Consider the following 13053-nt stretch of genomic DNA (forward strand, 5'->3'; position numbering starts at 1 on the left):
TACCTGGATTCTGAGCTACAGTCTGACGCTGGTTACTGGGGCTCTGAGCTACAACGTGACCCTGGTTACTGGGGCTCTGAGCTACAGTCTGAGCCTGATTACTGGGGCTCTGAGCTACAGTCGGAGCCCGGTTACCTGGATTCTGAGCTACAGTCTGACCCTGGTTACTGTGGTTGTGAGCTACAACGTGACCCTGGTTACTGGGGCTCTGAACTACAGTCTGAGCCTGATTACCTGGGCTCAGAGTTACAGTCTGACCCTGATTACTAGTGCTCTGAGCTACAGTCTGAGCCAGATTACCTGGTTTGGAGCTACAGTCTGACCCTGGTTACTGGGGCAGTCAGCGTCAGTCTGACCCTGGTTACTGGGGCTCTGGGCTACAGTCTGACCCTGGTTACTGGGGCTCTGAGCTACAGTCTGACCCTGGTTACTGGGGCAGTCAGCGTCAGTTTGAGCCTGGTTACTGGGGCTCTAGGCTACAGTCTGAGCCTGGTTACTGGGGCTCTGGGTTACAGTCTGACCCTCGTTACTGGGGCAGTCAGCGTCAGTCTGAGCCTGGTTACTGGGGCTCTGGGCTACAGTCTGAGCCTGGTTACTGGGGCTCTGGGTTACAGTCTGACCCTCGTTACTGGGGCTCTGAGCTACAGTCTGACCCTGGTTACTGAGGCAGTCAGCGTCAGTCTGAGCCTGGTTACCGGGGCTGTCAGGAACGGTAGCCGCCAGGTCACAGGTACCAAGCAGCTGGATCGCAGCTTTCGGATTCCATTCTGCTGGTCTCTGGGGTTTGTAGCTCTTTCCACCCCCGCCGTTGAATGCCTTTTCGAGCTGACTGATCCACCGACTCCGCCCGTTCTCGGACGGCAGTTCCTGGGCTGGACTCTGATGAAATCGGGGACTGTGGTTGGATTGGACCTCTCTCTTGAGGTGTGTATTAACACTCTTGCTGGAGTTAAAAGAGCAGTTTGGAGAAGTGTTATAACTGGACGTGACATCGGCAAAGTCTCTCACTGATTTATATTAGGCAAACCCCCAGGTAAATATTTCTGAAGCGTGATTTCGTTTTATGTTTAAAACAACCATTTCCGCTTCAAGTGAGTGAGAATTTGCAGATCTGTTTTATTTGAGAGATTACTGGCTGAATCGTGTGCGAAATGGTGCTCGTTATAAATGTAACTTTAACATAAATAGGAATAAACTGAAAGCTTACAGCGTTTTTAAAGAAGAGAGGTTTGTCTTTGGGGAATTGCTAATCGAGGCTGTTGTTAGTCTGTCATCATTTCCATTCCTGTCGGTTATGAATATGTTTTTCTTTATTCTTTTTGTAAAATAATCCGACGACAGCCCATTGTGCAATTGCATTGATAATCGTTATCACTTCCGGGTGTGAAGTAATTTTAATATTGTGTGCGTTTTGTCTGATAAATAAATACATGTTTCATTTTGATTTGCACCGCTCTTAATAACAAGCCCAGTCTCAAGGTCTGAGTTTTAAGTTAGAGTCAATGAATTAAATATGTCACCATTACAGCAATGTTACTCGTAAATATACGATATTAAACTGTATGTAAACATAGTGCTAGAAACTAAAATAAACTGCATTATCAACTGAAAGGTTTTTCATGGTTTAAAACGAGGCGGATTTGAAGTGTGGAAATAGTGTTATTCAAATTATAAATCGAGAGACTAATGAAAAATCCAGCGAAGAAAAACTTTGCAAACTTACCCAGCTACTATATATCTGTCTTTTTTGTTACATTTGAAGTGCACAAGTTGGGGGCTGTTTGGTTCATGTTAAGGAACCAGAAAATGGTGAACGTTGTTTTATGTATCTGACATGTACATGCAGATAAATGTGGAACCAGATCATCAATAATGGCACAAGTTGGAAGTCAGTTGACTTTTATCAGAGGGGAGATTGTGGCGTTGAGATTTAAAAATCTGGGATTTCTGTGAATCTTAGCTAAACTGAAAATGAGGAATTTGAGAATTATCTGAGAGCGTTTGACCCAATTTACCCGCCGAGGGGTCTATAAAGAACTTTTTGTTCTTGTTTCTCATTACTGTATTCCGTCAGCTCTACATTCCAAAAATAAGAATTTTCATTAATACAATAGAAAACCGTGTTAATCAATGTTTGTGACCAGATTTAGCTGCTAGAACCAACTTCAACCAGAAAGCATAATTTCTAAAGTTACATGACAAATGATTCTTAGTGTCTTATATCTGGATAGAATACAATTGACAATAATAAGACGATTCATTCTTTACTGTGTAATTAAACACTTATGCATTATTCCCATGTCAATGCATTAAATTTCAATGCATTGTCAGTTGGAAACTTTCTTAAATATGCTTAATTTCTAAATTGGAAATAGGGTTTATGCTTAAAGCTAAAATATATTATTTGGAAATACTTCCAAAGTAAAAATTTTATTCTTTTAATGTAAAACAATCCTAACTTGAGGAAGGATGCAACAAAATATGTTTCAGAGAGAAAAGAAGTCAATGAAAACAAAAAGTTGGGTTTACTAAAGAGAACATGAAATAACATTTACTTTAAAGAAAAATTCTAAGGTGAACGTTTTAGACATGTCTAACTGAAGTTTCTGTACATTTGATACTTTACCATTGTACAGTGGCTCAGTGGTTAGCAGTGCTGCCTCAAAGTACCAGGGACCTGGGTTCGATTCCAGCCTTGAGTGACTGTCCATGTGATGTTTGAACATTCTTCTCATATCTGCGTGGGTTTCCTCTGACAGTCCAAAGATGTGCAGGTTAGGTGGATCGGCCATGCTAAATTGCCTTGTAGCATCCAGGAATATACAGGTTAGTTGAGTTAACCATGGTTTTAAAAAAAAACATGCAGGGTTACAGGGATAGAATGGGTCAGGGTGGATGCTCTTTGAAGATTGGTGCAGACCTGATGGGCCAAATGGCCTCTTTCTGAACTGTAGGAATTCTATGATTTACAGAACATTTACTAAATGAAGTTAAAAACCAGAGATATGTTTCTTTTATGGGAGTGATAGTTATGTTAGTTTGTATAATTTTCTGATTTCTGCAGTTTGGAAATTTGTTTCTTTAATCTTGTCAGTTAAGTTATTTGTTTTATTTGTGAATTTGTCCTGTGATATGCATTAGGTATTTTTAGCATCACTGCTTTTTAAAAAAAATTAGATTGGCTCAAACCTGGAATGAAGTGAAACATGCTAGTTGACGTTTCAGTACTTTACACAGTGAGTAATAATCTATAGACTGGGAGGTGGCATTTAATCATTTTATGTTAGAGTTTATCAAATTTTGGGATGAGCCAGATGAGCTACGGTACCTTCCAACCATTTATTTTTTCACAGGCTATGGTCATTATTTAATTGTATGGAAATATCACTTCATTTTCACTTTTTTAGGAAACTTTCTATTAATGTTCACATTCACGTGGCTAAGCACAGCCTTGCCTCGTAATGTTTATAGTACGTTTTAGTCATGAATAGATCATTGTCCTCTTGTCCTATAACCAATTGCACACAGATAATATGAATCCTCATTAATTACAATGTACATACCAATTGAAAATACCAATCCTCATAAATTATAGTGCAGCTGCCAATTGCAAATCTGTTCATTCATTGCTTTAGAATTTGGTAATCAATGTATTCTTTATTGAATTCATGAATCGTCTGGTTGTTCAGGTGGCAATGGATGGTGTGCCACTTGAAACCTTCCGTCTGTAACATAGTTTGAATCAGATTAACACATTTGTCTGTGACAAATTTTAGTAAAGCAAAATTGCATGTTTGCCAGCTAAAAAAGATTCTGCTGTCAACTCTATTTCTCTAAGAGCTGGTTACTGTAAAGATTAATTCACCAGTCAAAATTGTTCCTGTCATGCATCAAGGTTCCCAGAACTCAAGGCAATATGAGGCCAATGTTGAAGTGGTTGTTTTGGTCAACCCAAGATACTAAGGAGGCATAGATAAGCTACTATTCAAGTAGCCAGTTTAAAAATTTGTACATGAATTTTGGGGTTTCCTGTCATGTCTAATAGACTAGACAAAATGTAGCTTTAATTTTCACCCACATGCAAATGGTTTTTTGATATTTACATCTATTTCTTCCAAAATCAAAAATAATTAAGTTGTTTTTCAAATAACATATCAGTTTAATCCAGTGGTAGTACACTTTCTTCCAATCTAATGATCATGAATTTGAGCCTTGTTTCATATGCAGCGCAAAGGAAGTGCTGCATTTTCAGAGGTTCTGACTTTCAGATGAGAAGTTCAATTAAGATCTTGTTTTACTATACCACTGGATGTAAGAAATTTCATAACATTATTGTTAAAGTATAGAGTCATCCAGTGTCTGAATTAACATTCCTTCTTCAGCCAGTGCCACCAAAAGTAAATTATCTATTAATTTATTCAGCTGCTTTCCTATTATCAATGTAAGGAAGAAGAAAGTGGAAACTAACTCCTTCGTTCTAACATAGCAGGTCAGAACACATTTTGACCTGAAATACTTTGTGTTAAATCATTGACTTTTGCACTAGTAGTGGATTTATTACAAGTAATCTCTGTACCCAAAGACCAAGTTTGTATTCTTATTTTGTTGCGCAGTGCTCGCTACTGAAAATGTGTTCAGCCACTGAAAATGACTTTTGGTTTTACCACATTTTGATTCATCATCAGTAATGTAAACCGTGTAGGAGGCGAAGTCCTGTTAGCAAAATACAAATTCTTCATACAAATCCAATTTCTTTCAACCTTTACGTTTCTTAAAGCATTGATGTTTGAAATTGGTATTTTGTTACCCTTTCCTCCTTGTCCTCGAAAGATGAGGAGAGATGCCTTCTTGAACGGCTATAAGACGTGTCAAATAAGCCAGAATTTATGTTGGTCTGGGTATAATAGCTTTTTGTATGTTTGCATAATACCATGCCTAATCTAAAAAATATGCAAAGAATGCTTAACGTTTTTTTCATTTTTTCATAGATTTCATTTCTTTTTTCAGGCTGAAGGAGATAATGGGCACAAGTGTTGAAGGTCATCTGAAAGCAACACTAGTCTTGCTGGGAAAACAGCTTCATCTATAAAACCATAAACTGCAAAAAGATAGCAAGTATATGTTTACACTTTCATAAGCATAGTGTGCAAATTAATAGATCTTTGTATGCAAACTGCAACAGAGTACAGTAAACAAAAACTGGCTGGTGTGTTTCTTTTTCAAAGCCATTTCATCAGTAATGTTTTAAACTGAGACACACATACAAGCTTGAAACAGAAGTCATTAACGGAAGTAAATTTTCATTATTAATACCCAACAAGTCCCATTGGAGCTACAGGTATTCTGAATTTCTTTTGTATGAGAACTACTTACTAGTACAGTCATTAACTATGTGCTGTCAACATGATAACTGTTGTTATAGATTGTCAAGAAATATCAGCAGCTGTACATTTGCAACAGGATGAAGAAAGCGACAATACAAACAACTTTCTCCAGAACATGGCAGAATGCTTCATGGAACTAAATGGCAATATGGAAATCTCTGTTCCTTTTGATGATTGTGGATTAGGTGTCAGTAATTCTTCTCTGAGCCAAAATTGTATAGAGGAACAGGATCTTTGCAAAGTTCTTGAAAACCAAAGAGACACCACAACTGTACTGAGCACTGAAAAGGCTATCAGTTCAGAAGCGTTAGATCCCAATGCTTCAACTAATGACAGCACAACAGGCTGTATGGAGGATCCTGTTGGCAACATGAAACATATCTTAAATGGAGCTGATTTAATGGGGATGAGAAAGGATACATTGCTTAATGCCTCAACAAGTAAAACATTGTGCTCATCTAAAGGTGAAGAAAACAGTGAATTATGGAGTGACTTTGCAGGTTACTGTAAAACATCTGTTGTACAGCAGCAGTTATTTGGTACTTTTCATGAATTGTCTTTGAGGGAAAAAGATGATTCTGCTGAGAAGAGTTTTCAGCATTCCAAAATTCCTAATGGTTACTTCACAAATCATCATTTTCCAATCCATCATCACAATCCTACAAATAACAAATGTGATAATGAATTGCAAACCTCTGTCTCCACTATTAATGCTTGTGCTCCAATGTGCACGATGTTAAAATTAAATTCTTCTGTGAATACTGAGGAAGATTTACTTGGATGCAGCAATCCAGAACCACCTGCAGTTTTTGTTGATAACAATTTTGCAGATTCTGCAGTAAATAGGACATTTGGAAGTGATGGACAATTAGTCAATGACACAATTCAGATTATTAACTACAAGGAAACTGAATTTTCAGGCCTTGGCTCAGCTGGAGCATTGTGCCCTGTGAATCCTCCATTTTCAGAAAACCAGGCGATCCTATCTGCAAGTTCAGCTCTGAAGGTTAGTAGCCCAAGCTCTTTAGTAAGTAATTAAGTGGAGAAATGTCTCAATTTTAACTGTTCACTTAATTTACTGACTCATATTGTCTGACTCAAAATCTTTCAACCAGTGCTGATATCACTCGCACTTGCTGTTTTTAGTAAAGTTCAAAGAAAAATCTTTGAAAACGAATGAGTCAGTAAGGTTTTTCACACAATTTTAAAAGTGGTTTTGCAAGAGATGCTGATGGTGACATTCCTGCCTGAAACTTGCTGAACAAAACAATATAATGGAGTGAGTTGCAAGGCTGTAATCTCTAGTTTATCTGGAAAAAGCAAGTTGATTTACAAATTTGTATCTCTTTTAAATGATGATTTTCACAGTTGAGATCTTGTTTTGCTGATGATTTGGTTGTAATGTTGCCAAAAGATATGCAGTACTATGGGAGAATAAGTAGATTATTTCGTTATCTATATGGCTTTTTTGAGATAACAACTGAGTTTAGCACTTTGAGCCCAGCAGCTAACCATGACATAACTTGCACATTGAAAGAAGTATTGAAATGAGTAGTAGAAAATTGCATCAGAAATGATGAATAGCTCAACAGGTCAGGCTGCATCTTTTGAGGATGCAAATTGACAATTAGTACTGAATCCTTTTGCAAAAACATGAAAATAGCTAAAGGGAAAGTAAGAAAACATGGAAAAGTAACAGAGTCGATTTGCATGAATGGGAGTATGGTAAAAGTTGAAATCTGGAGTATACCAAAAATGTAAATCACCAGTGTAATGTTGAGAAGTTGGAGAGGATTCCTGTGTGGAGGCCAACCGTGATCTCTCCTCCTCTTCTTTCTCCCATGTGGAGTTCCTACTGTTTCTAATTTATATAAACCAGGACAAGATCTGAACTCAAGTTTTGAACAAGCTGTTTTTAAGGAGGTTTAAGGATAGAGGATTGACCAAGAAAGCTTTGTCATCTTTTGAACTATTACAACGCTGTGGTTAAGGATTTTTGCAACAGACTGGCAATATTTGAGATTTATTTGGGATTAAAAGCAGTTTGGGGTCAAGTTTAGCACCAACGTTGCAACCAGTCTGATTTAACCTGTGACATTGTCAGGGACAGGGATATATAAGGCTATAGGAGTCCAAGTCAGGTGATTTCTCCTGACAAAGGAGCATCGCTCCAAACGTTTGCAATTTCTAATAAACCTGTTGGGTTATAACCTGGTGTCATGTAACTTCTGACCATATGCCAAAATATGCTCAAGTCTGCTTCATGGACTTGAAGAAACCAAGCTGTACCATCTGGTTCATCTAAAGAGATTGGTTTATTCTCAATCACACACCAGCTTTGGAAATTGCAGCACCTGACACCATTTTTCTGCAACTCAACCTCTTTCCCAAGTATGAAAGCAATAGAAGGGCCAACATTTTCCTAATTTAACCGAATGCCCCAAACTTGGATTAGTCATCACATTGTAATTTTTCTCAGTGAAGATTTATTTGGGCCCACAATGCTCCATGAGATTTGCCATGGCATAAGCCATGTGGCAAGAGAATTGAGTTGTGATATCCTCTGATTATACTTAGACATTGTTAGCCAACTTTACTGTTTTAGATGTAGAATCTTCTCTAGTTGGATAGTTATTAATTGAAACAAAAGCAAAGTATTGTTGATGCTGTAGATTTTTAAAAATTCATTCACAGAGTGTGGATGTCACTGGCTAGGCCAGCATTTGTTGTCCATTACTACATACTTAGAGGGAAGTTAAGAATCACCCATGTTGCTGCGGGTCTGCAGCCATATGTAGGCTAGGCTGGGAAAATTGGTTATCATCTCTGAAGGACATTAATGAGCCAGATGGGTTTTTCCTGACAGTCAACACTGGTTTTGTGGTTGTCATTAGATTCTTAATTCCAGATACGTTTTTGTTTAAATTCCATTTATATTCCATTATCTGCCATTTCAAACCTGGATCCCCAGAACATGACCTGTGTCTCTGGATTAATGGTCCAGTGTTTAATACTACTCGGTCATCAGAATTAAAAACCAGAAAATGCTGGAAAAACTCAGCAGGTACGGCAGAATCTGCAGAGAGTGAGAGAGAGAGAGAGACGCAGAGTTAATATTTTGTTTCCAATATGATGACACTGGCAGTTCTTAAAAAGAGTTAAACTGGACTCAACTTTAACTCTGTCCACAGATATTGCCAGGTCTGAGTTTCCTCAGTATTTAGTTTTTATTGTAGCTATAAATTTGTTCAAATCTCACTTATTCCAGCGATGGAATTAAAGATGTCACTGAAAATCAAGTTACATAAATAATGTTGACCTTCTGCACTGGGCAAACTATCATTCTTCCAGAGACATTTCCTGATAATTATACAGAAGGAAATGCTTCTGATGTGGTTAACAGCAGTGCCTATACAAATAAAAAAAACTGCTAAAAGTCTTCTAATCTTCATAAATTGTTGGGTCAGAGTAACTTCTCCCTTGTAAATCTGTCAGCAGTCATGTTGAGGAAGTGTGTTCATTGCTAAAGTTCAGTTGGAATTGGCTACTGATGGTGGAAGATATTTTTGGTTGCATTGCCAAGTTCTTGGGTTAAAGATTGGAAAGTAATAAAGATAAGATGTAATTTGGCCTGAAAGCTGAAAGTATTATACCACTACAAAAGTAAATACCAGTTTGTAAGAGAATATGGAAAAGTTAGCAATGAAAAAAAACATGAGATAATTGTTTAAAAACACTGTACCTCTCATTGTTTCCATTAAAAGCACAGGACTGTGTGTGTGTGTGTCTTATGAGTGTGCACGCATGAGAGCAGAGCCACAATTTAGGCAGCTCAGTGGTTAGCACTGCTGCCTCTCAGCACCAGGTTCCAGGGTTCGATCAGAGTCTCCCGTGACTGTCGTCTGTGTTCAGTTTGCACGTTCTTCCCATATTTGCATGGGATTCCTTCAGGTGCTCCGGTTTCCTCCCCCAGTCCAAAGATGCCCAGTTTATGTGGATTGGCCATTCGAAATTGCCCATAGTGTCCAGGGATATGCAGGCTAGGTATGTTAGCTATGAGGAATGTAAGTTTATAGCGATAGGGTAGAGGGGTGAGTTTGATTGGGATGCTGTTCGGGAAGGTCGATGTGGACTTGATGGGCTAAATGGCTCACTTTCACACTAGGGATTTTATGCATTCTCCTAATTGTTTTTAGAAACAATTTGCAGCAAGTAGCTGTGTCCAACTGATCAATGATTTATATAAGGTGAAAGCCTTCATTTCGTTTAAGTGTCACATTTCTGGACTTTAGTTCAAGATGTTTTGGGCCACACCTGTAGGCAGATCTTGTATTCCCTGTAATTGGGAATATGCCCATACATGCCTCATGTCTAGGTCATTGTTCCTTGAATATTCAAATCATAATACTGAATTCTTGTCATACCAACTATTGGATTCTCCTCTTCACACCACCTAGGCTGAATATACACTTGTTACTAAGACTGAACTCCAGCTGTGACAGAAGAGAATTTTCTGCACTTAAAGTAGTACCAATTATTTACCAGTCCCAGAAATAATCTCTATGACATAAACAATCTACTTGCATTGTAGAACAGATTGCCACTTAGAGTATTGGATTGGTTAACACCAGTTGACAAAGTAATTTTCTTTCAAAAGCTCTTGTTGAGAAAGAAAACCCTGCCTGGGTGACACATATTCTGTGCATTTCATTGCGAGATGCTGATGCCTCTTGCTGTCTCTCTTTCTGTTTTTTTTTAATTATTCAGGGATGTTGGCTTCACTGGCTGGGCTAGTAGTTTTTTCACATCCCTAATTATCCTCGAGGAGATGGTGATGAGTTGCCTTCTTTAACTTCTGCAGTCCATTTACTGTATTCATACTTCCTGTGTTGCTGAGTGAGAGTTTCAGGATTTTGACGGAATGGGATCTCGTTCCAAGCTGAGACAGTGAGTAGCTTGGAGTGCAATGTGCCTTGTAGGTTACAGAAGATTAGCATTAACCATCAAGGCAAAGATAGTCCTTGGTCACTTTGCGCTGCAGAGGGTGATGCCAACAGCATGAATTCAGTTGCACACCAGTTGAGGTTACTATGAGGGGCTCTCCTTCTCAGCCTCTCCCCTCACCTAAGGCATGGTCACCCACAAGTTAAACCACCACCGGCTGGGTCTGTTGAATGAGAATGCATCTATTCTAATCTGTTGTTACTATGGCAATTTTACCTTTTAATAAGGTAAACTGATATTAATTATTAGCATTAACCATCAAAGCGCTGCTTCTGCCATGATCATGAGTGGGGAGAGAGAACATATTCTTTTCAATTTGAAACACGTATAGTGTTCTCTCTTTCCAAGATTGTCAGGAAAGTACCTTATTTGTAAATAAGTTGTAAATATTATAATAGGATTTTCAATCCTGCTGGCTGCAATTATTTTACACCGATTCTTGCTATCAGTTTCATTCAATTTGCATAGCAATTTGATATGCCACTTTGAAATGAAAAGGTTACCGCTGACAGCAATCATACCCCTGCAATGAAACATTTACAGATCTGTACTTCACGGGAAATTCTGAGAAAATTGTGAGTAGAAACTTACATTCTTCATAAATTTAAATATTTATTCTCTCTTTACTTGCACTGTCATGGGAGGAATAGCGTTTGGTTTCTGATGGTAAATTTGTCTTCTGCAACCTACATGCTCGAGCAAGAGACCGAAGAGAGAGAGAGAGCCAACAGCAACTCGCAACGAAACAAACACATGCACTAACAAACAGCCCAGACTTGGAGAGGGAGGGGGAAGGGCAATTTAATATTAACATGCAGATGCTGTTCAACCTTCCACCTGCCTGGTTGTGAGAGAGCAACGAATCCCAGTGAGACTGTAGTATTTTGAACTGAATATGAAACACAAGGTGTAACTGGCACAAGTTTGAAACTGGAGGAGAAAGTGAGGTCTGCAGACGCTGGAGATCAAAGCTGAAACTTTATTGCTGGAACAGCACAGCAGGTCAGGCAGCATCTAGGGAACAGAAGATTCGACGTTTCGGGCACATGCCCTTCTTCAGGAATGAGCAGAGAGTGTTCAGCAGGAGAAGATAAAAGGTAGGGAGGAGGGACTTGGAGGAGGGGCGTTGGAAATGTGATAGGTGGAAAGAGGTCAAGGTGAGGGTGATAGGTCGGAGTAGGGTGGAGGCGGAGAGGTCAAGAAGAAGACTGCAGGTCAGGAAGGCGGTGCCGGGCTGGAGGGATTCGGCTGAGACAAGGTGGGGGGAGGGGGGATGAAGAAACTGGTGAAGTCCAAGTTCATCCCCTGTGGTTGGAGGGTTCCCAGTCGGAAGATAAGACGCTCCTCCTCCGACCGTCGCGTTGTTGTGGTTTGGCGGTGGATGAGTCCAATGACCTGCATATCCTCGGTGGAGTGGGAGGGGGAGTTGAAATGCTGTGCTACAGGGTGATTGGGTTGGTTCGTCCGGGTGGCCCAGAGGTGCTCTCTGAATCGCTCCGCAAGTAGGCGGCCTGTCTCCCCAATATAGAGGAGGCCACACCGGCTGCAGCGGATGCAGTAGATAATGTGGGTGGAGGTGCAGGTGAATCTGTGGCGGATATGGAAGTTTCCTTTGGGGCCTTGGAGAGAAGTGAGGGGGGAGGTGTGGGCGCAAGTGTTGCACCTCCTGCGGTTGCAAGGGAAGGTGCCGGGAGTGGAGGTTGGGTTGGTGGGGGGTATGGATCTGACAAGGGAGTCGCGGAGGGAGTGGTCTCTACGGAAAGCTGATAGAGGAGGGGAGGGAAATATATCTCTACGGAAAGCTGATAGAGGAGGGGAGGGAAATATATTTGAAACTGCCATTCAACGTCCCAGCATTGGTTCAACGGTTCCAAGAATCTTGAGAAAAATTACAGCACAAAGAAGCTATTCAGACTGTCATGTCTGCGCCGGCTGAGTAAACTAGCCATCCATTCTAAACGAACTTTGTTGCACCCAACCTTGCAGGTTTTAGCAGTTCAGGTGCAAATGAGGTGAGAATTTCTATCTCAAACATCAAACTGGGCAGTGAATTTCAGACACTCAACCATCCCTGGGTGAAAGCAACTTTTTTCATGATACCTCTAAACTGTCCATTAATTGCCTTAAATCTGTTCCCCCTAGTGACTGACCTCTCCACTAGCGAAAATAAGTCTTCTTTGTCCACTCAATCCAAACCTGTCACTATTTTGAGCACTTCACTTAAGTGTCCTTCAGCTTACACTTGTCCTGGAGAAAACAACCACAACAATCAAATCTTTCCTCATATCTTTAATTTTCAATCCTGGCAAAATGTTTATAAGTCCCTTCTGTACTGTCTCATGCAGTTATATCATCCTTGTAAGGTGGTGATAAGGACTGTGCATAACATTGTACCTGTGACCTAAGCAGTGTCTTGTATAGTTACAACATTTAGCCAGGCTTTTGTATTTAATACCTTGCCTAACGAAGTGAAGTATTCCATATGCCACCTTTGCTACCTTTTATCTATCTGTTCTGCTACCTACAGGGATCTCTGGTCATCCACTCAAATGTCTCAATTTCCTTTATCCCCTTAATACCCTTCCACTTATTCTCTGCTCCCTTGCTTGGTTTGCCGTTCCCAAATATATAACTTCTCACTTCTCATGATTAAATTCAATTTGTC

General features: G+C 39.8%; 1 protein-coding gene across 2 annotated transcripts in view; it reads left to right on the forward strand.

Annotated features, from left to right (window-relative positions):
• The first annotated feature begins 524 nt into the window (after positions 1-524).
• Positions 525-13053, forward strand: part of LOC122553575 (uncharacterized) — a 58449-nt gene continuing 45920 nt past the window's right edge. The window contains exons 1-2 of one of the 2 annotated variants that reach the window (XM_087989842.1): positions 525-1033; positions 5008-6390. In XM_087989842.1, coding sequence (XP_087845968.1) covers positions 5404-6390 — 987 coding nt within the window. In that variant the 5' untranslated portion in view covers positions 525-1033; positions 5008-5403. The remainder of the gene's footprint in view (positions 1034-5007; positions 6391-13053) is intronic. The other variant, XM_043697591.2, reaches the window with a different exon arrangement.

This window comes from Chiloscyllium plagiosum, unplaced genomic scaffold (assembly GCF_037043375.1).
Source record: "Chiloscyllium plagiosum isolate Xiang-an unplaced genomic scaffold, Cpla_swu_hap1 HiC_scaffold_8, whole genome shotgun sequence".
NCBI lineage: Eukaryota > Metazoa > Chordata > Chondrichthyes > Orectolobiformes > Hemiscylliidae > Chiloscyllium > Chiloscyllium plagiosum.